Source organism: Chaetomium tenue (genome assembly GCF_020726465.1).
Source record: "Chaetomium tenue strain MPI-SDFR-AT-0079 chromosome Unknown F5144scaffold_4, whole genome shotgun sequence".
In the NCBI taxonomy this organism is placed as follows: domain Eukaryota; kingdom Fungi; phylum Ascomycota; class Sordariomycetes; order Sordariales; family Chaetomiaceae; genus Chaetomium; species Chaetomium tenue.
The window spans coordinates 2944636-2969357 of NW_027117332.1; the positions used below are offsets into that span (position 1 = coordinate 2944636).

The following is a 24722-nucleotide window of genomic DNA, read 5'->3' on the forward strand; positions in this document are numbered from 1 at the left end:
GGTCTATAGTAAGAAGTTCCCCTGATACCCAGGTCTGACAGTACCCTAAACACTAGGGCTTTTTGAAATAACCCATTGCTCTACCTGCCGCGTAATGTGGGTTTTATGAGTGCTTCTTAGATAATGCCAACCTTGAGGGCAGGGATGTAGCTTCCATAGCACAAGTAGCGAATGCTGACTCGCCGAGGACGCGTCTCGGCCTCGTCCCAACTGACTGGTTCAGCTTTGGGATTTTCGCTCGGTAGATGTAGCCACTCTCGAGCCACTTATTCTTCAATTTTGCCTCCAACGTCCGAACTAGCGAAGTACCGAGCACCTTCTAGCCATGCGGCGCAGTTCGCTGTCCGTTTGCCCCCGATCCGGAGCATCTTCACCGTAGACGGTTATCTGTTCAAACTCGGCGCCACCGGTGGTTCGTAAAACGGGAATAAATCCAGAATTTCTGGCATGACGGCATCGTCTCTTTTATCTCCGACCCCAGAACTGAGCGGGGAATATTAGAACGCGTGCGCTGGACGCCGCTACCAGACAATCTCTTCTTCGTTTCTTGATGCTTTTAAGCCCTTAACACCCACGATGGGGGCACTGGTCCCGCCCTGGTACCAAGAAAAGCCGACGTCCCGGACTGGTTTGCTCATCGCGTCCTTTTTCTTCGGCGCGTCGATAGCTGTCGCCGTGGTCGACTCCACCAAAGCTGGCCGCCAGTCGATGCGCTCATGGCGCCGGAACCATCGAGCAAACGCATACGTAATAATGCTATGGGCGGCCATCTCCACGTGCATCGTCTCGGCGGTGTGTAGCTGGCTGTTTCTCGTCGCCATCATCCCGCCAAGGTATGTCGAGCTGGGTCAAACCACACCCCCATGGTCGGATGGATTAGAATTTAGCTAACGTCGTCGGGTTTTAGCATATGGTATTTCGTAGGAATGCGTACGTATAAACCCATCCGCTTCCTAAGATCCCGTCATTCACTGACATGGCAGGTTGTGGTAGTCTTCCCGTGGGTTGTCCAGGTACGCAATTGATCCTAAGCTCCCCCCATCCACAACATGGAGCATGATGACTGACGGCAACGCAGACACAATGCCTGCTGCAGATTTTGGCGAATAGACTCTCTCTCATCATGTACAACCCCGTGAAAGAGCGGCGACTCAAGTTGGGGCTGTTCATCGCCATCGGCTTCATCAACGTCAGCGTCTTCTGCGTCTGGATCCCTGCCCGGCTGCAAATCAGCCCGACAATCGTTCACGTCAATGAGATTTGGGATCGGATTGAAAAGGCGCTCTTTGCCGCTGTGGACATGGCCATGAACCTTTATTTCATGTGGCTCGTCAAGTCCAAGCTGGTATCGAATGGGTTGACGCAATACAACCTCATCTACAAGTACAACATGGTCACGGTTTGCTTGTCAATGCTACTCGATGTAAGTGGCTCGTGGGCGCATGCATCACGGATATTCGAACCTGGCTTACTAACGTGATGACTTTCATATCAGGGTATGCTCATTGGCTTCATGTCGTTACCGGACGACGCAGTGTAAGTATAGGCACCCTTGCCTCAACCGATGGTGCGAAGACATATATTGACACACGGTTAGATACTTCCAGGTCCAGGCGTTGACATACCTCACCAAGCTGAGCATCGAGGTCAACATGGCGGATCTGCTCGGGAAAGTAGTCAAGAGATCGCATGAAGGGGATGCCTCTCTGCCGATGTCGGATCGGACTACTTGGCAGACACCGCCGCAGACTACCGGGCAGCCACAGATCGGAATGAACGCCTTTGACCCGGAATGGCTGGGAAGTGCCAAGAAATTTATCTTGCCCCCAGGGAGCCGCGGTCTTGGCGGCGGCGACGGTGGCGGCCAGATGCATGAACTCAACTTGGACGCCTTGGACGGGAAGACTACAGGTAAAGGCCCGAGTTCTGTTGAAGAGCAGGTCGAGCAGGAGGCTTCTGGATCAGGCACACAAGGAGGCTCACAGAACTCACCGTCGCGTCGCAAGGCGAACGAGGTAGAGAGGCCACGAGTGGAGGATGTTGTGTACAATACGGAAAGGAAAGACAAAAGCCCTTCAGGCATTTCCGTCAGCAATATACCATGAACGGGTTTCCTGGGGACTGCCGACTGGCCCGACTTCAAGGATTCATGATCTATACCACAAATGGATCTCGCTTAGGGTTAGGGCTTTAGGCTTTGCCGGGCCATCTGCCCCACCTTTCCCAACGTCATCCGATGTCTCGTGGTTGCGAAGTGGGAGTCTTCCTCGTCCGTAAATGCATCTTTATCCTCTTGACATCGAGAGTGTCCCGACATGGACAACGCAGAAGATTCGGAATCCAGGGGGCATACCCGGACAAGATCGGGCGTGAAAGGCAAGTAAAAGCGGCGGAAGGAGCCAGGATCGTGTTCATCGCCTGGATCCTGCAAACACAAGCGTTTGATGATGATGGTGGCAATCGATTGAAAAAGTTGTGTTTTGAAGCTGGAATAGATGTCGGTTTTAAATAGAATGCAAAATCGCTAATTTTATTCTTTCTTGTTGTAGCAACGCGGCCCCGCTCATCCACCAAAGGCCCTCTCGATGACGAGTGAGTGCCGCACCTTCCCGTCAACTCGCAAGCAGCAGGCTGTAACGTGACACATGACCCTAACCGTGGCTTCCCATCAAGGGGCCCTTTAGCCTCACCTCTTTCCGCCGACCAGGTTCAACGAACACTTTCACTCAGAAGTCATACCGCTCCCAGAAGTCCCGCTTTCGGATCCCCCATGATGCGCTCCCCAGCTCATTCCCCAGCGCCAACCGGCAAGCGACTCCCTGTCGGTGGCGCACCCCCTTCAAAACACGGCCTGAAGGACTTTTCGTATCTTTTGCGCCCAGAGATCTACCACCCACTCACGCCACTGAACATTCCCCCGCCCTTCCGCAACCCGCCTAACCCGCCAGCCGTGGACACGCCCATCCCAGAACTCCTCTCGCAGGGCTATTTCCGCGCTGCCGCCATCGCTGCCACGCAAACCCTCACCGGCGGCACCGTCGACCCGACCGACCACGACCGCATCTTCGACCTCCTCTACACCCGCCTCGCCTGCCTCACCCTGATCGACGCGACCACTCTCGCCGCGCAGGAGGTCAAAGCCCTGGGCGACCTGCACTCCGCCTTCTACTACCACACGCCCCCTACTCCCCAACAACCCGCACAACAACAACCTCCCCAAACCCCTGGCTCCCAACCGCCCCTCCCACCCCCCCAAGAAACCACAACTCCCCCTACACCAACGCACCTCGTCCCCTGGCCCCTCCGCCTCCTCGCCGTGCGCCTGCAAGCCCTCGGCTTCGGCGACCCGCGCCGCGCCGTCATGAGCTACTACGAGCTGGCGCGGGAGGCGCGCGCCCGCGTGGGGGCCGCCCGCGCCGCGCACGACCATTCCGCCGCCGAGGCCTGGAAGCACCGCCTGGCTGATTTGGGAGTGCGTGTGGCGGGGGCGTTGGTGGAGATGGATGATTTGGCGGGGGCGGTGGGGCATTTGGGGACGTTGGGGGCGGGGGAGAGGGGGGGTGGTGGTGGTGGTGAGGGGGGGATGGGGATGGTGAGGGTGAGGAGGGCGTTGTTGTGGTTGCATTTGGGGGATGTGGATGCTGCGAGGGCGTGTGTGGCGGAAGAGGCTGTTCAGGGAGGGGTGGAGGAGAGAATGGTGGCGGCATTGTGTGATATGGCGGATGGCGAGTATGACGCTGCCTTGGGGAAGTGGGCTGAGTTGAAGGAGCTAGTGGGTGATGATGAGATGGTTGGCGTCAACATGGCGGTCTGTTTGCTGTACGTGGGGAGAATGCATGAGGTAAGCAAGATGCTTTGCTCTTGTGTTTTGAGCGCAGTAGAGACTCTAATCATGATCGCTGACGTCAAAATAGGGCCGCGCGTTGCTAGAACAGCTTGTGGACACCGGACGGACCTCGCATACGCTGTTGTTCAACCTTTCCACCATGTATGAGCTCTGCACCGACAGGTCACGGGCGCTCAAGGTGGGGTTGTCGGAGAAGGTGGCTGCTATGGGAGATCGGAAGGAAGGCTGGGAGAAAAACAATGCCGATTTCAAACTATGAATGCAGTGACGTCTATTTGGGCTTGAGAAGTCTAGATCACCCAGGTAAATTGAGCTATTAGTCCGCTGCCCCGTGTATTTAACCCATAATCTCTCTCCCTCTCTCTCTCCTGGTGCCTCTTCCCTTTCGTTCTCGTACTCATCTTCTTTCCTTTGTCCGTCTATCTCACACATAACAGCAAGCAAGGCGAAGACTATACTATCGTTACCTCTTCGAGGCACCTGCGGAGTTTGGCAAGGTACCTTGATTGCCTGCCGTTTCCTTCTCTCACCAGAGGCAATCTTTGTGGGGGTACACAAAGCGGAAGGACACCAACTTGTTCCTTGAGACAAGGTATATATCCCCCTGCCCACGCCGTAAATTCCCTGTTCACTTTGCACCTACGACCGAACTTTCTCACTGTTCCCCTCTTGAGTTTATATATATCTCAATCAATCCTTTTAGACCGGTCACATCATGCCTTCCCATGCTACCTCACGTCGTCAAGACGATGCCCCCCACCTACACCACCCTCCATCTTAAGTCTATATATATCTCAAATGACCATTTCTGACCTGTCACATCAGCACACTTTCTTACCCTACCTCATCTTGTCGACACGATGGGCTCCTCGTCGCAACATCGAGAACTACAACTCCTCGCCATGCCCTCACTGCCGCCATGATCCCTTGTGGCAGCCGACCCAACTTCCTGGACCTACCGCGGAGCATCCGCGACCGCGTCTACACTTCCGTGTTCCACTCCTCCGCCCCACAAGAGCAAGACCCAGACTTCAACCTGACCACCCCACCCTACGTCCCCGCCGCGGATTTTGGCCTCTTGCGCGTCTCCCACCAAGTGTACGAGGAGGCTTCCGCGGCCCTCTACGCCACGGTACACCTGGGGTTGAATGCCTGCCACGCGCTCAGGTACTTGAAGTTCATGGGCGAGCCGCGCAGGCGTCAGATCCGCCACCTCACCATCTTCTACAAGTGCCACCGCGGCGAGGAGTGGGCGCGCGAGCACAACTGGATTCCGCGCGAGCACAACTGGATTCCCGCGTTCCACCTGCTGCGGGACTCGTGGGCGTGCGTGCACCAGGTGGACATCGACTTTGCGTCATTTGGCGGGGATCGTTGCCATCCGGAGCGGGACGGGGCCGTGGTTGCGAGGAGGTCGTGCGGGTTTGAGTGGGACGTGGTGAACGATCGTTTCTGGCGCGGCTTGACGAGCTTCGGGACGGCTCGCGAGATTCGCTTCTTGACCCCGGTCCCGGAGTACTTCGTCCGCCAGCAAGCCAGGGAACTCGGGTGGCGAGTGGAGGGCCACGCTCTTGACGACGCCGAGGGCCTTCCCCTTAGCCCTTTTGTCGGGAAGCTGGTTAACCCAACCTATCCCGACGAGGCTAACTGGGTTCAACATGGGAATAAACTGGCGGACCAGGGGCTCGACCGCCCCGATAAGCCAACAACTAGCGAACGGGAGGAGATTCAGACCGTTGAGCCTTCCCGCAACGACACCGGCCCGAGGGTGCACTTTTTCGACCTCCCGTTGGAGGTCCGTAACAGGGTTTACGACGAGGTCTGCCGCGCCTGGGAGTTTAGGGCGTACTGGCCTGATAAGCCGGCACGTTGGAGTCAGGCTCTCGGCCTTCTTCTAGTGTCCAAGCAGATTTGGGAAGAAGCTTCGCCATACTTCGCCAAAACCATTCGGGTTTCCGGGGGGTCGCCCCTTGGCGATATCGAGAGTCGGTCCCCGAATCAGCTCTACCAGGGCCGTGGACCTATACTTCTCATGCTTCTGCCCCCATGGCCCCGAGAATCTGCGTTTAAACAACGAGACCATCTTTGCCAGAGAAGACCCAGTTCGGTTGTATGCTTGGGAACAGCCGTACAGGCAGTATTATCCGACCCATTCCCTTACACAGAGCTACAAGGACGAGTGGACGGAGGCGATGAACCGGATCCGATCGCAACCCAACATCAGAGAAGCATCGGTAACATTCCTTTCGTGTTGTCGCTGGTCAGCGATCCACAACATCTGGATGCCATGGGATTCGCGAGGGGAGCATGGCCGGATTTTGAAGTCCTCCTGCCTGGCCCTCGAGGAGCACTTTATTTCTCTCCTCGCAACCTGCCACGGGGTCCGTGAAGTCACCCTGCGCGGGAATGTCCCACCCAGCCTTGCTGCACGACTCGAGCAGGCAGACACGGGCTTGAGTGTCCAAACCCAGGCCATCAGCAAACAAATGGCCGCCTTCATCAAGGGGGTTGAGAAGGAGACAGCGGAGAAGGGCCCGTCCAGGGCTAAGCGGACGCCATACCCGCCACTAAGTTACCACCCGGCCAGGAACTCTTCTCTGCACTTTGTGCTGAAAAGGCCCGGGCCACAAATATCACCCTGGTCCTGGGTGGAGGATAGAAACGAAGGACCCGGGGTAGCGACGGGGATGGAACGTGTCTCTGGGCCACTGTTTGCTGAGACGTGGGAAACGGTTTCGGAGGTCTTTGACTTTAAAAACCTCATCGTTGGGGCCGACGATAGCTGGTTGGAGTGGCTACGTGGTTAATAATAAGAAAAGAAAAGACCTAAGAATAAGAATGATATCTAACATCACATGAAACAGAGTGCAGCCTTCTTACAAACCCCTGCACATCGCCTGCCATCCCCAGCGTGTGGGTGTCCAAGAACTACGTTGAGATCCCCTTGGTAGCGTTAAAGGATGACCGGTTCTTATTGTGCGTAATCGTGTTGCTCTAACCGAACCCGGTTGTTTCCTATGACCCCTCCCAGATGTTGGCAGGACTCCCCAGTGTCTTTTTTTCTATGCCTTGCTGCGTCATACTTCGCTTTTTCCACCTGCAGATTCCAGGTGAATGATCGGACCTCTTGCTGAAAACCAACCTCGCTCTTAGTTCAGATGCCACCAAGTTGTTGGACAAGCTCCATCACAAGCCCCGTATATAGGTAAATATCTCTGCCTCAAGATGCACCAAAACAACCTCCCAAGCACCCAATCTCCATAACCTAGTCCCGTCCACAACCACTCCTCCCCGCCCCCCTCCTCCCCACACACCCTCCTCTTCACAACCCTTCCCCCACCGCCACCCCACCCCCCCTCAACCCCTCCACCGCCTCCCGCACCACCTCCCTCCCCCCAAACACCACCCCCCCCCTCTCATCACACCCCGCCACCACCCTCCCCAACACCCTCCCCCCCCCAACCGGATCCCACACCTCCCCCCCCGCACACTCCACCACCAACGCCAACGGACACAACTCATACAACCTCCTCAACTTCGCCCCATCCCGCGCCGTGACGGGGCTGACGTACAGCCCTTCGCCGCGCACCAGCATGTGCGCCACGTCCGGGACCAGGCCGCCCGCGTAGCGGAGGGTGTAGCGTTGGGTGATGTAGTGTGTTATGAGGGAGAGGTAGGCGGGGAAGGTGGCGGCGGAGCGCAGGTTGGCGGGGGAGAAGTAGTGGGAGGTGGGGGAGAGGGTGAGGGTGGGGCGGGTGAGGTGCCAGGTTGGGGGTGTGGTTTGGGGGTGCCCAGTTTGGGGTTGGGGTGGGGGGGAGAGGGCGAGTTCGAAGCAGGTTGGTGGGGTGCTGGGGGTGCGGAGCGCGACGATGGCGGTTGTTCGGGGCCCGAAGACGCCGAGGATGGCGGCTACTTGGCGCGTGGTGGGGTCTTGGTTGAGGGCGGTCGCGCCGTCCCAGAGGGAGAAGATGGCGCCGACTGTCCAGTTTGCTGAGATGATGGAGCTGCCGTCGAGGGGGTCGAAGGCGAGGGTGTATTGTTCTTGGGTGGAGGTGGAGGTGGGAACGGTGTGCTGGACGGGGCGCTCAATGGGATCTTCTTCGCTGCTGGCGGTAACGATGAACGGGCACTGGGCGATGGCCTCACGGATGACGTTCTCGGCTGCCACATCGACGTTGAGTTCTAGTGGTGTTAATTCTCCTGATGATGCCTTGTGATGATGGGAGAGGGGTGACACACGATCATCGCCGAACGTGTTGGCGGTACCCACGGCAGCAACGTTGTGTGAACTGCGTAGGGTCTGGGCTACCCCAGCTACACTCTGTAGTAGCTTGGGGATGACTGAGGTGATGAGGGCCTCGCGGGATCCGTCTTGGGGGAGCACGGATCGTAAATGCTCAATGAGAGCGGAAGAGGCATCGTTGGAGTCAGATGTGTTCCCCATTGTAAACTTAGTTCAATGTTACTAAGAGCAATACGCTTTCGTATTCTGAGCTGCTTTTGTTGTTATTGTTAGTTGGTCGAGAGGGTAAGGGGGTGTCTCAACCGCAATGATGATGTCTCACGGTGAATGGATGATGCGTTGTTTGATTAGAATTCCCAAGCTTTCTATGGCCCTACGAAATTCATTCACAATGACCCCGCAACGCCGAAACCGCAACCGCAAAGATCTCAGTTGAGCGAGCAATGGCTACACAGCAAAGCTCCACTCCAGGGTTAGGGTGCAGCCAATGTGTCTGGTTTGCCCCTGAATCAGGGGTAAACAACGAATCATTGTTAGTTCCATTGACTCACAACAATATCATGGAGGTTGCTACAAGGGAGACAAGCATGGTACATATGTGATCACAATAGTTACCGCTCAAAGATCCGTCCAAGTGGTCTAGGCTGAGGCAACAATGCCCCATTGTCCATGCAAAGTTCCAACTTCCCAGTTTCTATGAGATTCTGGATATCACTTGATGAGACGAAACTCGCTAGACCTATCAAATACTCATAGCTTCGGACGGCAAACTCGTAGTTTAAGCCCTAATGGCCTTTCGCCACCGCCTTTAAATGCCACCTGCCTGGTGCCCTTCGTTCTGTTTCTTTCTGCGCTCAAATTATTTCGCGTTGGTTAAAACCTCTGCCAGCCCATCGTTTTATTTCTCCCGCTCAATACTTCACTCTCTGCGTTCAAAACTTCGCTTCTTACGTTTGAAGTCATACTTCCCACGTTAAAGACTTCACTTCTCACGCAATCATCGTGATGGAGATGGACCAAACCGATTGTAGCAGTGAGTTGGCATCGAGCGATTGCTCTCCCGAAATCACAGGTACTGTTGCCCACCCTCTCTTTCTTACCTCTTTATGACACCAATCATTTGGTGGTTGTTTCTTTGGATGTAAATCACTGATCGCTAACATCATCGGCAGAGGTGACCGCTACAAGCATGACGACTGCCCCAATCAATGGCCACAAGAGGGCCCGTTCGTCTTCAGAATCCGAGTGTGAGGCACTCGAACCGAGCCCCCTCAATCAACGGAAGGAGTTCCCGCCCCGCATGATTCTCTTGCACCTGAGCGCCCTCTTAGATTGCGAGGAGTCCATCACTTGTGTCTCGAGAGCCCTCGCAACCGAGGTCTTTCCCCGGGGTGAGCTACACAAGTTCACAAATGAAGCAATCGTCAGCGCCCACAGCAAGACCCCGATTGCCTTCGAGATTCTGGGGAACATCATCGGCCGCGACCTCACTCTTGAGGAAGCCACGCGCACCAGAGAGGCTTATGGGCGCATCCAGAACGACGTGGGTGGGCCGCTGCTTCGGGCGGCGCCTGGTGCGAAGGCGTTCCTCGAAACAATGAGGCACCGCCGCGATGAAGTCAAGCTTGCTGTCATCTCCCAGAACCCCCCGGCTGCCGCTGTCACACTGACAGATATCGACCTCATGGGCCTAATCGATGTTGTGAGTACAATCTGAGCCAAACGTCACCAACCAGCCCCTTCCATCCCCCATCACTCTCCATCCCCCATCACTCTCCATCCCCCCGCACTCTCCATCCCCCCTCACCATCCATCCCATCCACCCACCGACACTTCTGCCATCTCATGTCTAACCCGTTATTCTCATCAGATTATCCCGCGCATCCAAGTCCAAGTGCACACCGCCGACCCCATCGCGGCCGCCGCCTTCTTCCGGGACCATTGGGAGCGGATGGTGGCACCCACCTTCACCGCCCTCTGCCACGGCGGACCGGCGGCCGCCAACCACAACAACAGCGGCAATCACAACCACAACCACACGCACAACCACAACCACGACCACAACCACAACCCCACCAACAGCGCCAACACCGCCACCCCCCCTCCCCGCCCCAGCCCCACCCCCAGCACCGCCAGCACCACCACTAACACCACAACCACCACCACCACCATCGCCAGCAGCGAGCGCACCCCCACCCCCGTCAACACGGACGCGGAGCCGCTACAACCCTGGCAGACGCTGATGGTGTCGTGCGGGCTGTACGACCTGACCATCGCGCAGCCCAGCGGCATGCAGACGTGCTGGGTGCGCAAGATCAGAGACGCCGGGGAGGCGGCGGCGCTGGCGCGGGAGGTGTCGGGGGATGTGCCGCTGGATGTGGTAGTGGAGCGGTTGGGGGAGTTGGGGGTTATGCTTTTTGGTGGGGGGGAGGTGGAGAAGGGAGGGGAGGGGGGTGAGGGTATGGTTGGGGTTGCGGTTGGTGGGGGGGAGGTTTTGGGTGCGGAGGAGGTGGCTGTGATTTCGGCCGATGAGGATTCGGAGGTGGAGGTTGTGAGGGTGGTGAGGGTGGCTGCTGTCGAGGAGATTTGATGGGGCTGCCCCGGTTAGTAGGAGTCCTGGGCCGCTGAGGAGGGTTGATAAGTTCGAAACTTCGAATGGGGCATTGAGGGACGAGGATTTGTTGTTTTACGGAATGCGATCTGATTTTACTCCGTTTGCTTTTTCCAGTGTTAGGTTGTTTTTTTCTTACATTTCCCTTACTTTACGTTTTGCGTTGCCTTTGCATGATCATTGTCTCATCGGGAGGCGTGGCCTGTTTCCAAGTTCCAGAGCGCAATGCCAGTTGGGTGGTGCCTACCTGCCCCGTACGCCATTCTTTCCGCTCGGATTCCTTTCCCATTCATTGTCGACCAAAGACTAGTGAACTGGCCAGGTAAGAAATAGCTGAACTAAATCACAAGCAAGAGCCACGTCTGTTCCATCACAACGGCAACGGGAATTTTGGATGACCTCTGGATTGCCACGGTGTAAACCCATCTACCTACTATCCTCCAACTACCTCATTCAAGCTTAATATTGGCGGCCAGGTACTCATCCAGACCAGTCAGCGCACATGGCAGCAAAGCAGTGGTCTCCTCAACCAGCTTCTCCGTCCCCGGGCCATAATACCCGCTCTCCGCAATGAACCTGAACATGCTCACCACCGGCTCCCGCGCCCCCTCCGGCAGGTACGTCTTAAACACGTCCTCCGACACCCTCACATACTTGACCGTCTTCCCCGTCACCCTCGAAATCTTCTCCGCCACCTCCTCCAACGAAAACAGCCCACTCGCGACACACAACCGCTTCCCCTCAAACCGCTCCGGCTCCGCCAGCACCGCGCCCACAACCGGCCCCGTATCCGCCACCACATCAATCCACGGCAAGACCCGATCCCCCGGCAACGTGTTCGCAATCACATACCCCTCCCCATCCCCCACCGACCGCGGCGCCATCATCCCCAGCAAGTTCGACATAAACGACCCCGGCGCATAAAACGCGTTGCGCACCGGCAGCGAGCGGATATAGGCCTCCACCTCCCCCCGCGAATCAAACGACGGCACGGGATACTTCCCCCCAGAAACAACCTCACAATGCACCTCGGTGCTATACACCACGAACCCCACCCCCGCCGCGACAGCCGCATCCGCCGCCGCCTTCCCCTGCCGCACCTCGCGCTCCTTCGTAACCGCATCATAAACCGTCGTAGTCGTAATAAAAACAACCCCGCCGTCACCGCCGCTGAGGGCGTGGCGCAGGGAGTCGGCGTCGTCGAGGTCGGCCTGCACAACCTCGGCGCCGCGGGCGCGGAGGGCGGCGGCGGCGGGTTGGCTGGCGTCGCGTGTCACGCCGCGTACGCGGTACCGGGCGGAGAGGGTTGGGTGGGATAGGATGAAGGTGGCGACGGAACCGCCTTGTTGGCCGGTCGCGCCGAAGATGGTGAGGAGGGGGCGGGTGGGCATGGTGGTGGTGGTTTGGGGTTGGTTGGTTGTGGAGGGTGTTGGGGTGGGATGAAATGGATGGTGGTGATGGGATGGCGATGCTGTAGTTTGTGTGATATTTGAGGTGGTGAGATGTTGGGAAGTTGTGGTGGTTCACTTGTCTTATGAGCTATTCACCTTTGATGGCGAGGCCAGGATGTCATCGAGACCCTTGTTTCTATGATTCCCTTGCTTTTCTCTGCCCTGAAGCGACGTGCCTGGCATGTCCGCAATGTCCAGCAACGTCCGATGAAACGCACGGTGTGATGGCTAACAAAGCATTCATGGTAACACTAGGGAACGGCGATGCAATCGGGTTTACGGGGACCGGAGATGGGATCATGCACCCGGAGATATCACAGCCAGGCCGGTTCGTCAATGGCCAAGCCCGAAACAACCTATGCAGGATGCCAGAGAAACACGCACAGGGGGACAGGAGAGCCGGTTTCTCACTTGCAGGGTTTACCAGTGGGTTGGGTTGAGTTGTGGAGATAAGATCCTAAGACCGGCTTGGCTGAGTTGCTCCCGGACCTTGCGGGCATGCCGGTGTTAGGATCTTTATCCCCATACATTTTGGCATAACTTCATCCCCGTGGCACTTCTGGGTGAGAAATATTCGTTTGGGCTTCTGGCAGCAAATTCCCAACCGGCATAGGCGATAATCCGGTGAGCAATCGCCCTGCTTAGTGGGAAGCTCTAAGGCCGGTCGAGAAACCTTTGGATGTGAGCAGCCGATGGCCGGAGGAGGACCGGTCACTCAGCTGGGCTGCCTTAGTTGACGGCAGGCTGTTTAACCACGGCCCTCATGATCTGGGCGTCGTCGGTAAGCCACACAGAAAGGGCTCGGGATAATGAACGATGCAAATAGACGGGTACAACTAGGAAGGGTGACCGCATCTTAGCACTGAAAGAACTATCGCCAGGTGGTTTGGTGGTATCGTTGTTGGGTATCATAATATGCTAAAATTATCATAAGCTCCTGGTTAGCATCCCCACCCACTCACGTCCCTCAATAGCCATGCCCACGTCGGCTTCTATGCCTATCACCCGGATGCCCATGCCTGCTACTCCGATGATGACTGGGCCACCCGTAATCTGCATGGTTGTGGCCGTGGCCGCGATATGAATGGTTGTTTCGGCCCGGATGCCGTGGTTCTGGGTCCCGAATCGTCTCTTCGACCTCGACCTCATGTTCCTCATATTCGTCGTTGAAGTGGCGATTGACCAAATCCTTTTCCTTCCGCGCTTCGTCGGCATCAAAGACGAACCGCTGCGTCCCTTCGCTGGGGGCTCTCTTGCGCTTCGTTGACCCACTCCCCGGCAGCGAAGGGTTTGTTGCTGGTGACGTGGCTGAGCCAGGTGTGACGGATCGAGTGTCTACCACGTCCGGTGCGCATCGATCGCACCACCCATGATAACGGCGATGCTTCTCCTTGGCCACGATATTGTTGATGTCGATCTTGACATCCATCACTTTCTGGACGGCAAGCTGAGGCCCAACCTTGGTGGATTTTGGGAATTGCGTGTACAAATCCAGCAAATCCAACATGGTCTCGAGCACGCATGCTCTTTGGCTGTGCCAGGCAGCGGGGCTCTCGAACTCTCTCATCTTGTCCGAGTCGGTGTCCAGGAGAAGGGCCGTCAGTTCAAGGATGGCGAGTACCAGTGTGAAGGTGGCTTGTTTGATGGGCGCAAAGGTCTTGTAAAGGTCGATCGACATGCTGTAAGCGACACGGAGAAACTTCTTGCCTTCCTCCCGGGCGGCGCTATCCTCATGCGGAAACGCCTTCCTAACCATCTTTATGAGGAGCTTCTGAGGATACTGGACCCGAAAGTCGAACCCGATTGTTTCCAAAATGTGCCGCTCCAGCCCGACAGTGAAGCGAGACGGGGCCTCGAATATCTTTGCACAGAATCAGCATCAAGATCAAGCCTCGACCGCGCCCGCGACTGCCCCTTGCCTACCTTGTCATCTGGTGTTTTGTGGTCGTGGGGTTGCCTGAGATTGTGCGCCGCGCAGAGAATCTCTTTCGACTTCTTTATGGTATCTTCAGCCTTGCAAGCGACAAACAATGCCGCTAGAGCAACATCTTCGTAATTGTATTCGTTGCTCGGGAACCGTACGCGGAACTTGTGGTAGTATATCGCCGCCGTGTCGAACGTCTTAACCGGCCTGTCGTATGTAGGTAGGTGTCAGTCATGCCAACTCGCCATTGTTCGGGGAAAGGATGGAGGTAGCACATACAATTGCAAGCCTTGTCGAACGCCGTCAATCAGTTGAATGCCCTTCAGCCGGTATCCATCCTCTCGCGCCTCGTCGTAGGCTATCTGCTTCATGCTCTGCCGGAGTCCCTGTTCAGAGTTGTACTGGGAAGGTATCGCCGAAAGGCCCGACGGAGGGCCGACCGGGAGGTCATCGGTCGGGGCGGCTGACTCCCGACTAGCAGGTGCCGAAGGTTTAGCTTGCTGTGGTGCCATTGAGTCGTTGGCCGTGGTTGGAAAAAAAACGGGCAATCCTCGATGATTGGGGAAGCTGTGTGCTGCGGAGTCTCGATGCGCGGAGAAGTAGACTCGGAGGTTGCTATGGTGGGACAAATCGAATCGGGAAAGTTTGCAACGACTACGCCATCGATGCAGGTTTCAAGCGATTCGAATCGGGTGCCTTTCAATGTATGCAGCCAACTCAATGGTGTTGTGGCGGCAGCCAGTGACGAAACAAAAGTATTATCCGCATGGCCACCATCGCGCCGCGTGCACTGGGCGTGGTCGACAGATTACAGGAGACCCACTCCCGGACCTGAGCCAATCGAGAGGCTCTGTGGACCACCCAGGTGCCCAGATCTGTTCCTTGGTGCACGGCCGCTATCAATTCGTGGAGCCTTGGTTAAGGTTCCAAAACACGTCCCAGAAGCCATCTGCCTAGCCAGGCATCCTGTGGTGCTTGTTGCACGGGTATCCGAGCGGTGGCAAACCCAAATCGTGAGTCATACTTTTACCAGATTTTTCAAACGTCGGGTACAAAGCACCGGCCGCAGTTTGCGTCCCTCAATCCACCACCATCCTCTTTCCTTCGACATTCACCCACCATCAACCCTTCAACGCATTTTCTGTCGCAGTTCGAGGCATTGATTACCTTTCTTCACCTACCCTACTATCCCCTATAAGGGAACATCAATCACATTTTACATCCATCATTCGCCATTTATCATCGACAACGACAACAACTCATGTCGACCCGTCTACTTGGCCGATGCCCAGAAAGGCATCACCAGAGGTGCCACCTCACGAAGCGCATCACCGCCTTCGCACTCAGATAGAGTCATCCCACCGAGAAAGGATCCTTTGGCAGAGCGGAATGTGGTATAGACAGCCCCGTCTATCTCTCAAAACCATTCGGAAGGATATGGGGCTCTCGCATATTCAGAGTTGTTGCAACAAGTCGGCGCCCATTTATGTCCTAGAAGACATTGACCTTGACTTCACAATCTGGGACCTGCTCTACGCGTTGCTGCATAACTATATTTATAGGAGATGGTATGTTGAAAACCGTCCCGTCGCAGCCGTCCCCTCTGGCCTCCACATGTTACTCTATTGCTTTCAGATGTCGCTTTCATTTTCTAGACGGATGCACTTCAACTAGCAGGAACAGATGCTGACGTCTTTGGCAATGCCTGGCAGGTTCCAACCGTACCGCACCGAGATTGACAACGGACAGTTCCTCGTCCAACCCATGGGCGTTCGTTCGCTCCCTGAAGGTGTAATGGCCGACACACCCACCCGGATTTCCAAGACCGCGCATTTCGTAGAATCGCTGGGTCGAGCCATTTGCGCCCATGCCGAAAACGCGCAGCGGAGGATCGGCCAACGGACGTACGGCGAATACGGTGAGGGCTTCTCTGACATGGCGAAAAGCGTTTTGATTGGCCTACTGAGGATCATCGGCCCGGGTGCTCTCCGCAGTCGCCACAACGATCCTGTCGAGCCCCAAAGGTTCCTTCTAGTGCAACCATTGTTTCACGCCGTGGCCACCGTTTTGCGGGGTAGCGATTTCGATGTTTTCACCCAGGACATCTCTCAAATCCCCGTTCTACTCGTCCTAACGGGAATCAACGAAGGCTTGAGTGCGCCGATCACATTCGACCACATTGCAGACCAGGTTGTCATCCACCGCGACCAGCCTACGGATTCTGTGCAGTCCGCGGAAACTACGCTTTCAACCGCTGTTGGTTTCCTTATCGACCTAGAGAAGCGGGAGCTGGCTGCGTTTGGGTCAAAACCCGATTTTTCCAATGAGCCTAGACGGAGCCTATTCGTTACCGACCGAATGCTCAAGCTGTACGGTCGAAGTTACGAGTGGAAAGCGGCCGATGTGCCACAAGGCTCAAGCGCAAACTGGGTCGACACTGATATATACCAAGAATGGGCAGGGGAAGGTGCCGAATATGGCGAATACACGGCACAGGAATGGGAAAGAAGTGCGCGCAGGCTTGCCTATCCCACTGCACGAGGTGAAGACGTCTGGGAACCGTTGTAATAGCAAGCTTAATTGTATTGTATTGTTTTGTTTTGAGGACATGAGATGTGGGCGTCCACAAGGACATAAGATGTTTTCTGCCGAGGCTACATGTGACGAACCTACTTCAGGATCCTATCCTGTTAGGGTTCAGCTTCGTTGAAGGTAATCTCTCGAGGATGCTTAGGTTCGGTGCAGCCAAAGGGTGCACAACAATAGACTTGTCTCAACAGTAGGCTTGTGAGCTTGTAGCGAACTGTAGTTGTGATTGCTAACTGGAGAACTCCCAGAGCTCTCCAGAACGAGTGGCTATATACTAGCTATCTAAGGGTGTTCAGAGTGCTCAGGGCCTTAGCTCTGAGCATCCTGAGCACAGGGTGCTCAGGGTGCTCACAGTTCCCTTAACGAGCAGAATGAGCACCTGCTCATTCCCTTGGCACGGCCCTTTATGAGCAACGGGACTGTTCCTTCATTGGCTGCGCGTTTGTACGCAATGATTGGACCGGGGTACTGCCAGCGTACCCCGCCGGCCGGCTGCATGCGGCCATAACCGTGACACTACAGGCGGCTCTGGAGTCGGGTGTATTGTAACTAGGGAGCTTTGTTTGGTTCGCGTCATCTTTGCTGATGATTTTGAGCGTCCTTGGATGAATGCCCTTCCATTCCCCTTCCCCCCACCGCGAACTGGCGGTATTCATCAACTTCAGACCTCCCTGTTTTATTAGTCATTAATTTGCCTAACCGAATATTATTGTACTTAATACAATACATCCTTACCAGATCTGTAATGTATAGAGCATATGTATTTGTGTCACTCGATACATAGGTACCTATCACTCGACAACGGGAGGTGATAATCAATTAGAAGGACAAGTCTTTTTAAGGACACGGGAGCCGTGAAAACAAACTATCGAAAGTTGATGGCTAAACTGCCATAGTCAACGCACGGGGTCGTAGTAATATACACGGGTCAGGTATGATGGAGCAAGAGTAAACGAATGCTGAAAAGAATCGGCGGGAAATTCAATGATAAAAGCTTGGAGAGTGGCCACAGAGAGGAAGGGGAGCAACAGACTCCAACAAGCAGGGCTAGAACCCATATTAACTGGAGCCTTCCCAATGGCCTTAGGTTAGATCTGTGGTGCGATATACGGCAGATTTCATCGAATTTGATTTGCCTCGGAGCCTAAAGTAGAAGCTAAGCCGGACAGAAGATTTCGTCTGAGAGAAGAACTTATGGAAGCCCTGTTCCCTGCCCGAGGCGTTTGATCTATGATATCGGGTGTACTTTTCTTGCCGAGTGTGGCCCATCTCCTAATCCGAAAGCGTAACTCCCTTATCAGCGCTGCGTTGCGAGCGTTCTTCTAGGATCCTGGAGTATCCATCTGCTGCCTATCGGCTCTTCCTAATATCCAAGAGTGTTTACTGCTAGGTACTGTTGACTCTTTCCAGTATCCAAGTGTGTCTGCTGCTATGAGTGTCCAGGGTCAGCATCGGCCCTTCCCAGTAAGGTACCCAAGAGTGTCACTGCCAGCGTCAGCTCTTTCCAGATTCTAAGAGCTGTACTGCCGTTGTTGGTGCAACAAGCGCTCTTTTCAATACCCAAGGCTGTCTGCTGCCGGCATCGGCTCTTTCCAGAATCTAAGAGCGTCTACTGTCGGTGTCAGCACTGCGAGTGTTCTTTTCCAGTGCCTGAGCGTCTGCTGCCATTATCGGTCCTTACTGCTAGTGCTCCTTCCAATACTTGAAAGTGTCGAGTGCCATTATCCTGCCATTATCGGGCTTTCCTGCCCGTGCCCCTTCCAACACCCAAGAGTGTCTGCTGCCATTATCGGTCCTTCCTGCTCGTGCTCGTTCCCGCAAGTGCGCGTTCCAGCCGCCAAGGGTGCCTGCTGCTAGCTATGAGGAATGAAGGTACGGCCACCCATGGCGAAATCTATTTCAACTTGGGCATTCGATCCTGACTTGTTCATTTCCTGCTTCAGCAGATTGTGCTAACACCTCAAAACCGACATTCGAATTTCCCACCTGTCCACCCCAAACTTCGAGGAGCTCGAGTCGAAAGGGAGAGATTTGTACAACACCATAGTCTCGGGCTCGAGAGCCAAGTGTACGTTCCCCTCCCCGACATCAGTCGACCGACTGGAGGTTACCGAACGGTTGTGGAGGACATGAACTTTCAGGGGTTAAAGCTAGAACAAAGACGAATGATGGAGATGGCGGGCATGCCCAGGGAGTCGTACCGGGTTGAGAAGGTAGTGCCCCCCGGGTTCCCGCAGCCACGCCCGTGTACCTCAACCTGGTGCACAAGGAGGGCAGGGCGATTTTGTGTATGATCAATCTCGTGGACCGCGACACTCTGTCGTCGGACCACGGCCACTGGAGCAACCTCGTGGCGGTGAGCTGCGCTCCCGCCCTCGACGCCCTCGAGGCCGCATCGCGGGCGGCACCTTCCGCGACATGTCGTCCCTTGACTGTATGTCGGTTGAACATCATCAACCCCATGACAACGGCAGTAGTCGACAAGCTCGCCGCCGAGCGCGACCCCCAGCCGGACGAAGTCCTCACCCTCCGACTCGGCAATGCGGACTTCTTTTCCCTCCTAGGGACCCACAACGGCAAAGGGATCGCCCGGATGCTCGGTACGTACCCATCCAGGTTTGGCCGAAAGGTCATCACGAGCGTTTTGGTTACCTAGGTACTTCAAACCCAACCTCTGCTGGGTGTTGGACGATGTGGAAAACGTGCCCGAGACGATGGAGGTGGCACCAGCGATGTCGTCACCGCAGACATCTCCCGGGCCCAAGTCACGCAAAGCCGTGAGGCACGAGAGAAGGAGGCAGGAGCGCCAGCAAGGGCCGCCTAAGCCGCCAGCTTTTCGACTCCAACCTGGACATGTCGTTCAACTGTCTCCTTGCCTCCCTGACACGGGAGTAAGGCCTTGGTTTGGGTAGGGGTTACCACACACGGGTGGTGACTGCCCTCTAGTCCGACACAACCAGAAACCTATCCCCGCCTCATCCCACCTGAGGTGTCGATGCTTCGTGCCAGGAATACCAAACGACGGGCCCACGACCCGATCTAAGTATCCGACGAATCACGACACTGGCCACTGCTGATCTGGATCGCTTAGGCGAGGACCTGGCTATCGCAAATAGTGTGAAATTGCAGTGGGCCTTTTCCAGGCGGAGAACAAGTTGGTCTGCCGATATGACCACCCCTCTCCGGAAGACAGTTTGGTACCGGTATCACGACTGGCAGCAAGTCTAGAGTCTGACTTGAGGACGACTCCTTTGCCACCTTTTCCGATACGACCATCTGTGCCCCCATGGAGAGGGGCTACCGCGTTGGGTGACCAGGACACTTTTCCAGCATAGCCTCAAACAACTTCCGAGGTGTCGATTGATGGAACTAAGCAAAATATTCGGACTATCCTGTCCCTGGAAAGTGGAAGCCAATTCACGAACTCAAGCCGAGCGACGTCTGCTCATACTCCAACCGTCTCGCCATTGTTCGGACGGAGTCAACCGAAACGACGCCGACCGATCCAGTGCTACATATTCAAGACTGGTTGCAGCTGAAGAAATTTCAAACGCCACCTCAGATAAAACACGCGCCATTCGAAAGCCCACGACCCGAGACTGCAGCCCCATCATCCCGTACCAACCACTTCTGTCGAAATCGAGTCCACAAGAAATCCATTCCCAATTGCTCAGACGAGCGGACTTTCGACATTTCGGGAAAGAAACAAGAGGCGGTTCCCAAAATTATCCAAGGCCGAAAGGCTTCACGAACCGCCACCCCGTGTCAAATCGCCACTTTCGAGATCAGGTCCAAACCAAATTCCCTGTTGGTGAGCCTAATCATTCAACCGTCAACCCAACATTGGACCCTCGATATCTCGGCAACCCAAAAGCAGTTCAGAGGTCATCATTCAAAACGAAAACCTCCATGAACTGCCAAAACTGCCACCCTCGGCAAGATCATGTCAGAAAATCCCGGCCGGCCAGACAAGTTGTCATCTATTTGCGAAAACGACTCTTATTCTCGAAACCTGGCCCGACCGAACACCAGAGACAGCTGCGCAAATCCACGTCTTATGAAGCCGCCCCATTGGTAATATGACTGTTTGGGCCGAAGTGGTAGCGGCATGTTCAAAATCCAAACCCAAGGACAATGGCGGAAACCTCGGATCCCAACTGAGCTTTTGACGATCTTTCCGCCGAGCCGCTCGCTCGGAAACATGAAGACCTGTGCGGTCCCAATGCGTGGTCGGACGATGTCCCTTCCAGCATTAACGCTGAAAAACAAAGTGAACGTAGGTTGATGTGCGCCAAACCATCTCTGCCCTTCCCTCGGCAGCTAACTAACCGATTCCAGGTTTGAGCCAAGACGCGAATGTCTGACAACCATGGAAATCCCGGCCCCGCTGACCCCTGCTGCGGCGAGGAGAGGGGAACCGTGTGCGATGCGGTGGTCCCGCCCTTCTATCGTTCCACCGCATCCATCACCCATCACCGTCCACCCGGGAGAATACTCAACCATGTCAGCTTCAAACGGAAGCAGTGTCGCAAATGTGGCCATAATCGGCGCCGGCCTGACGGGTTTGCTTGCAGCGCATGGGCTAAGAAAGGTGGGTTCCTCTAACTAATTTATACCCGGTCAATTTTGCGTTGTCTGACAATGGAACCAGAATGGCTTCGACGTTGCCGTGTTTGAGAGGGCCCACCACATCGCTGACCGACCCCGCGACTGGACAATCCTCATCCATTGGGCCATGCCCCTCTTCAAGAAACTGCTCCCGGAGCACCTCATCGAGAAGCTGCCGGAAGCGCTGTGTAACCCGTACCTAAAATTTGACGAGGAATCTGAGAGCTTGCCGGTGTTCAACGGTGAAACGGGCGAACTGCTCTTCAAGAACAAGGTCCCGGGGGCACGGCGAGTGTCTAGGCAAAGGCTTCGTGGTCTGCTGGCTCACGAACTGGACGAGGCGGGGATCATCCGGTGGGGCAAGCGGCTGGCTGGGTTTAGCCATGGGGAGGAATCGGAGGCCGGTCCGGTGCAGCTGCAATTCGAGGATGGCACGACATATGACGCAAACTATGTTCTCGGCGCCGACGGCTCATCGTCTAAGTTGCGCCAGCTACTGTTTGATAAGGACGAAGCTGCGCGTGTGCAGCTGTCGGGTTTCATGTTTGCCACAGCCATTGTGCAGTACGGCGATGCAGCCAAGGTTCAAGCAGTGTTGAAGACACATCCGGTCGCGGCGATCACCATGTCTAAAAGCTCGGTTGGGGGCTGCGGTGGTAAGTATCTCTCCTCAGAGCACCCCAAGAGCGGTGCACAGCTGACCTCTTCTCCTTAGTCATGTACGCGGAAGCCTCGAACGACCTCAGCCGGTGGACAACGATGTGGGTCAAGATCTGGCGGAAGAGCGTTACACCCGTTCCCGAGGGGGCGACTGCAGGTCAACAGGCACTGGACTACCTTAAAGCGACCACAAAGGGCCAGGCCGAACCGTTCCAATCCTTCATCGACTGGACGCCGGACGGCAGCGAATGCTACATCGACGAGATGAAATATTGGGTGTCGCAGCCGTTTGACAATCGTGGGGGGCGCATCACTCTGGCCGGCGATGCAGCGCACCCGATGCTGATTTACCGCGGGCAGGGCTTCCAGCACGCAATCCTTGACGCGAGCCACTATCTCGATGCGCTCGTCCAAGTACGCGAGGGTGCGGAGGCCCTAGGGTCGGCAATTTCGGCTTACGATGCCGATATGATTGGGAGAGGCGCTAAGGCGGTGCAACAGTCGGTCCAGGAGGCCGAACTCTCGATGGACCCAAAGACTGTCAGCCAGATGCTGATGGCCAGACAAGGGCACGGCAGGTCTGTTTAAACTTTATTATTCTCAAATTGAGCAATCCATACCGCGCGACAACCCAGCAGCACAATTGGCAGCACACAAGAACGGGTGATTTTTCGTACATACGCCTGTTAATCCCTTGTTTTGGCGTGTGGAGCGGTCGTGGTCAGTTTCAGGGGGGAGTGGGGTGGGGATCGTCTTGATTCCACGTGGCGTCGCTCAACCCACTGGATGGGACGGACTGAACCGAACTCCTGGAACCCTACCCTGTGGAACCCCTTCCACTCGTTGCCCCAAAACACCATCATACAAACAAGCCCGCGCAACACACTCGTCACACCGATCTCGCTTCGTTGACCGTAACGATCCCTCTACGACACTGTCCCTAATGCCCGACAGCGACTATTCGCTGCCGAATCCCGACAAGGCAACACAGGCCGACAACGCCGCCACAGCCGCGGCCAACACAACCGCCGTTGACAAATTCCCCGCAACCGTCCCACACCGTGATCCCGGCCCCGCTCTGAACCAATCCACGATGCAAGGAAGCCCCACACGAAGTCCCGCCGCCAGCCCACATGCTGTCCCCCATGAGCAAAACGATCGTCAACAGCACCAGCAACAGGAGGAGGAGCAACATCCCAGCATTATTCCTGCTGCCGAGCCCGATGAAGTCCACGATGAAGACGAGTTCGCCTTGACCGATGGCTACGAGACCGCTTCTACTGGCTCAACCAGTGTCACGTCCTCCGTCTACGCCCACACCTACGAGAATGGCCGTCGTTACCAACACTTCAAGAATGGGCGATATCCCATTCCCAACGATGATGAGGAGCTCAATCGAGAGGACATGAAGCATGCCATGCTTATGGAGCTGTGTGACGGCGAGCTTTTCTACGCGCCGATTGGCGATAAAGTGCAATCTATCCTCGACATTGGAACCGGGACTGGTAAGTGGAACGACTCAATCCAAAAACTGATCTCATCATAAGACGGCAGGCTTTTTGGCTAACAGTCCTGCGATATAACAGGGGTATGGGCGATTGAAGTCGGCGATCGGTTGCCCAACGCGCGCGTCCGCGGCATTGACCTATCCCCGACGCAGCCAGCGTGGGTGCCGCCCAACGTCGACTTCCTAGTGGACGACTGCGAACAAGGCGAATGGCTCGACCGCGATGCCGACTTCGTCCATCTCAGGTTCATGACCGTCGTGCTCAAAGATGTGGCGGGCGTGTTAAGCCGGGCCTATGAGTAAGTGAGACATTCGTTGATGATATTTATTGGACTGCTCATAACACCTCATAATCAGGAGCCTGAAACCTGGCGGCTGGATCGAGCTCCAAGAACTCTGCGCCGAAATTCTCTGCGACGACGGCAGTATGCCAGACAACGACCCAGTCAAGTACATGTACGAGCTCAGCCACCGCGCCTTTTCCAAATTCGGCATGGACGTGACGCTACCAAAACGCCTGGAGCCCATGTTGCGCGACGCCGGTTTTGAGAACATCCAATGCGTCGTCAAAAAAGTGCCCATCGGGCCCTGGCCGCGGGACAAGATCCTGCGCGTCATCGGCATGTACCAGAAAATGGCAGTACAAGACATTATGCCTATCCTTCCCGGCCGCCCTTTCACCGCCTTGGGCATGTCGCAGGTGGAGAGCCAGGTGACGATCGCCCATGCAAGGCAGGGCTTAGCCGATACGAGCGTGCACCGATACTTTCACTATTATTTTTGGTTCGCTCAAAAGGCCCCGTAATAGCCTGCCTGGGCTTGAGTATGTGGGGAGAGATTCTAGAAGATGGCGTTGAATGAAGGGAATAGGTCGGGAGAGAATGTCTTCGAATGGATGAGAGAGATCAGGAGATGATGTTGTCGAATCACTCCGACTCGAATGAATGAAACAGGTTGGGAGGAGATGATGTTGGATGAATGAAGTGGATTGGGAAACAAGGTTGTTGAATGAATGAGAGGGATTGAGAGGAGATGGCGTTGAATGAAGGCGAGGGATTGGGAGAGAATGTCGTCGAATGGATGAGAGGGATCCGGGGGAGATGGGGTCGAATAAATGAAAGAGCTTGGGAAGAGATGGTGTTGAATAAATGTGATGGACTGGGTGAGAATGTCGTCGAATGGATGAGGGGGATCCGGGGGAGATGGGGTCGAATAAATGAAAGAGCTTGGGAAGAGATGGTGTTGGATGAATGAGATGGACCGGGGGGAGAATGTCGTCGAA

The 24722-nt window shown here is 55.6% G+C and overlaps 10 protein-coding genes across 10 annotated transcripts; 6 read left to right on the top strand and 4 right to left on the bottom strand.

Annotated features, from left to right (window-relative positions):
• Window positions 1–1123: 1123 nt before the first annotated feature.
• Window positions 1124–4106, top strand: F5144DRAFT_593039 (uncharacterized protein; the record flags this gene model as incomplete). The annotated part of the gene is made up of 6 exons (XM_066790418.1): window positions 1124–1423; window positions 1496–1536; window positions 1598–1911; window positions 2550–2592; window positions 2674–3841; window positions 3915–4106. The coding sequence occupies 6 exons, from the start codon at window positions 1124–1126 to the stop codon at window positions 4104–4106; spliced, it is 2058 nt and encodes a 685-aa protein (XP_066643375.1).
• Window positions 4107–6009: 1903 nt separating this feature from the next.
• On the top strand, window positions 6010–6654 carry F5144DRAFT_490219 (uncharacterized protein; the record flags this gene model as incomplete). The annotated part of the gene is made up of 1 exon (XM_066785781.1): window positions 6010–6654. A coding segment is annotated over one exon (645 nt), but the record flags the coding sequence as incomplete, so codon positions are not given.
• A 711-nt stretch (window positions 6655–7365) lies between these two features.
• F5144DRAFT_621077 (uncharacterized protein) lies at window positions 7366–8481 on the bottom strand (the record flags this gene model as incomplete). Its single annotated transcript, XM_066792039.1, has 3 exons — window positions 8087–8481; window positions 7461–8029; window positions 7366–7410 (listed from the first exon to the last, which is right to left on the bottom strand). Exons 1-3 carry the CDS (start codon window positions 8289–8291, stop codon window positions 7366–7368), a joined length of 819 nt encoding a protein of 272 aa, XP_066643377.1. The 5' UTR covers window positions 8292–8481.
• Window positions 8482–9279: 798 nt separating this feature from the next.
• F5144DRAFT_491339 (uncharacterized protein) lies at window positions 9280–10680 on the top strand (the record flags this gene model as incomplete). The annotated part of the gene is made up of 2 exons (XM_066785853.1): window positions 9280–9792; window positions 9961–10680. The coding sequence occupies 2 exons, from the start codon at window positions 9280–9282 to the stop codon at window positions 10678–10680; spliced, it is 1233 nt and encodes a 410-aa protein (XP_066643378.1).
• A 388-nt stretch (window positions 10681–11068) lies between these two features.
• Window positions 11069–12508, bottom strand: F5144DRAFT_630134 (uncharacterized protein). The gene has a single exon (XM_066792408.1). It carries the CDS (start codon window positions 12090–12092, stop codon window positions 11151–11153), a length of 942 nt encoding a protein of 313 aa, XP_066643379.1. The 5' UTR covers window positions 12093–12508; the 3' UTR covers window positions 11069–11150.
• A 501-nt stretch (window positions 12509–13009) lies between these two features.
• Window positions 13010–14833, bottom strand: F5144DRAFT_573417 (uncharacterized protein). The gene is made up of 3 exons (XM_066788966.1): window positions 14356–14833; window positions 14076–14283; window positions 13010–14013 (listed from the first exon to the last, which is right to left on the bottom strand). Exons 1-3 carry the CDS (start codon window positions 14586–14588, stop codon window positions 13120–13122), a joined length of 1335 nt encoding a protein of 444 aa, XP_066643380.1. The 5' UTR covers window positions 14589–14833; the 3' UTR covers window positions 13010–13119.
• Window positions 14834–15197: 364 nt separating this feature from the next.
• F5144DRAFT_246210 (uncharacterized protein) lies at window positions 15198–17017 on the top strand. Its single transcript, XM_066783400.1, has 2 exons — window positions 15198–15644; window positions 15789–17017. The coding sequence occupies exons 1-2, from the start codon at window positions 15361–15363 to the stop codon at window positions 16642–16644; spliced, it is 1140 nt and encodes a 379-aa protein (XP_066643381.1). The 5' UTR covers window positions 15198–15360; the 3' UTR covers window positions 16645–17017.
• F5144DRAFT_621080 (uncharacterized protein) lies at window positions 16736–17181 on the bottom strand. Its single transcript, XM_066792040.1, has 3 exons — window positions 17114–17181; window positions 17018–17067; window positions 16736–16943 (listed from the first exon to the last, which is right to left on the bottom strand). Exons 1-3 carry the CDS (start codon window positions 17169–17171, stop codon window positions 16767–16769), a joined length of 285 nt encoding a protein of 94 aa, XP_066643382.1. The 5' UTR covers window positions 17172–17181; the 3' UTR covers window positions 16736–16766.
• Window positions 17182–18524: 1343 nt separating this feature from the next.
• Window positions 18525–19489, top strand: F5144DRAFT_548237 (uncharacterized protein; the record flags this gene model as incomplete). Its single annotated transcript, XM_066787516.1, has 4 exons — window positions 18525–18537; window positions 18713–18733; window positions 18903–19265; window positions 19377–19489. 4 exons carry the CDS (start codon window positions 18525–18527, stop codon window positions 19487–19489), a joined length of 510 nt encoding a protein of 169 aa, XP_066643383.1.
• Window positions 19490–21166: 1677 nt separating this feature from the next.
• F5144DRAFT_548238 (uncharacterized protein) lies at window positions 21167–24245 on the top strand (the record flags this gene model as incomplete). Its single annotated transcript, XM_066787517.1, has 6 exons — window positions 21167–21256; window positions 21317–21929; window positions 21989–22511; window positions 22888–23438; window positions 23520–23739; window positions 23798–24245. The coding sequence occupies 6 exons, from the start codon at window positions 21167–21169 to the stop codon at window positions 24243–24245; spliced, it is 2445 nt and encodes an 814-aa protein (XP_066643384.1).
• Window positions 24246–24722: the final 477 nt, after the last annotated feature.

Excerpts from the sequence above, each read along its gene's own strand:
- F5144DRAFT_630134 (XM_066792408.1), bottom strand. The coding sequence starts at position 12,092 with ATGCCCACCCGCCCCCTCCTCACCATCTTCGGCGCGACCGGCCAACAA.
- F5144DRAFT_573417 (XM_066788966.1), bottom strand. The coding sequence starts at position 14,588 with ATGGCACCACAGCAAGCTAAACCTTCGGCACCTGCTAGTCGGGAGTCA. Across the intron at positions 14,284-14,355 it reads GTTCGACAAGGCTTGCAATT|GCCGGTTAAGACGTTCGACA; the intron begins GTATGTGCTACC and ends TACATACGACAG. Across the intron at positions 14,014-14,075 it reads ACAAAACACCAGATGACAAG|ATATTCGAGGCCCCGTCTCG; the intron begins GTAGGCAAGGGG and ends TTCTGTGCAAAG.
- F5144DRAFT_246210 (XM_066783400.1), top strand. The coding sequence starts at position 15,361 with ATGCCCAGAAAGGCATCACCAGAGGTGCCACCTCACGAAGCGCATCAC. Across the intron at positions 15,645-15,788 it reads AACTATATTTATAGGAGATG|GTTCCAACCGTACCGCACCG; the intron begins GTATGTTGAAAA and ends AATGCCTGGCAG.
- F5144DRAFT_621080 (XM_066792040.1), bottom strand. The coding sequence starts at position 17,171 with ATGGCCGCATGCAGCCGGCCGGCGGGGTACGCTGGCAGTACCCCGGTC. Across the intron at positions 17,068-17,113 it reads TACCCCGGTCCAATCATTGC|GGCCGTGCCAAGGGAATGAG; the intron begins GTACAAACGCGC and ends TTGCTCATAAAG. Across the intron at positions 16,944-17,017 it reads TTCTGCTCGTTAAGGGAACT|CTAGTATATAGCCACTCGTT; the intron begins GTGAGCACCCTG and ends ACCCTTAGATAG.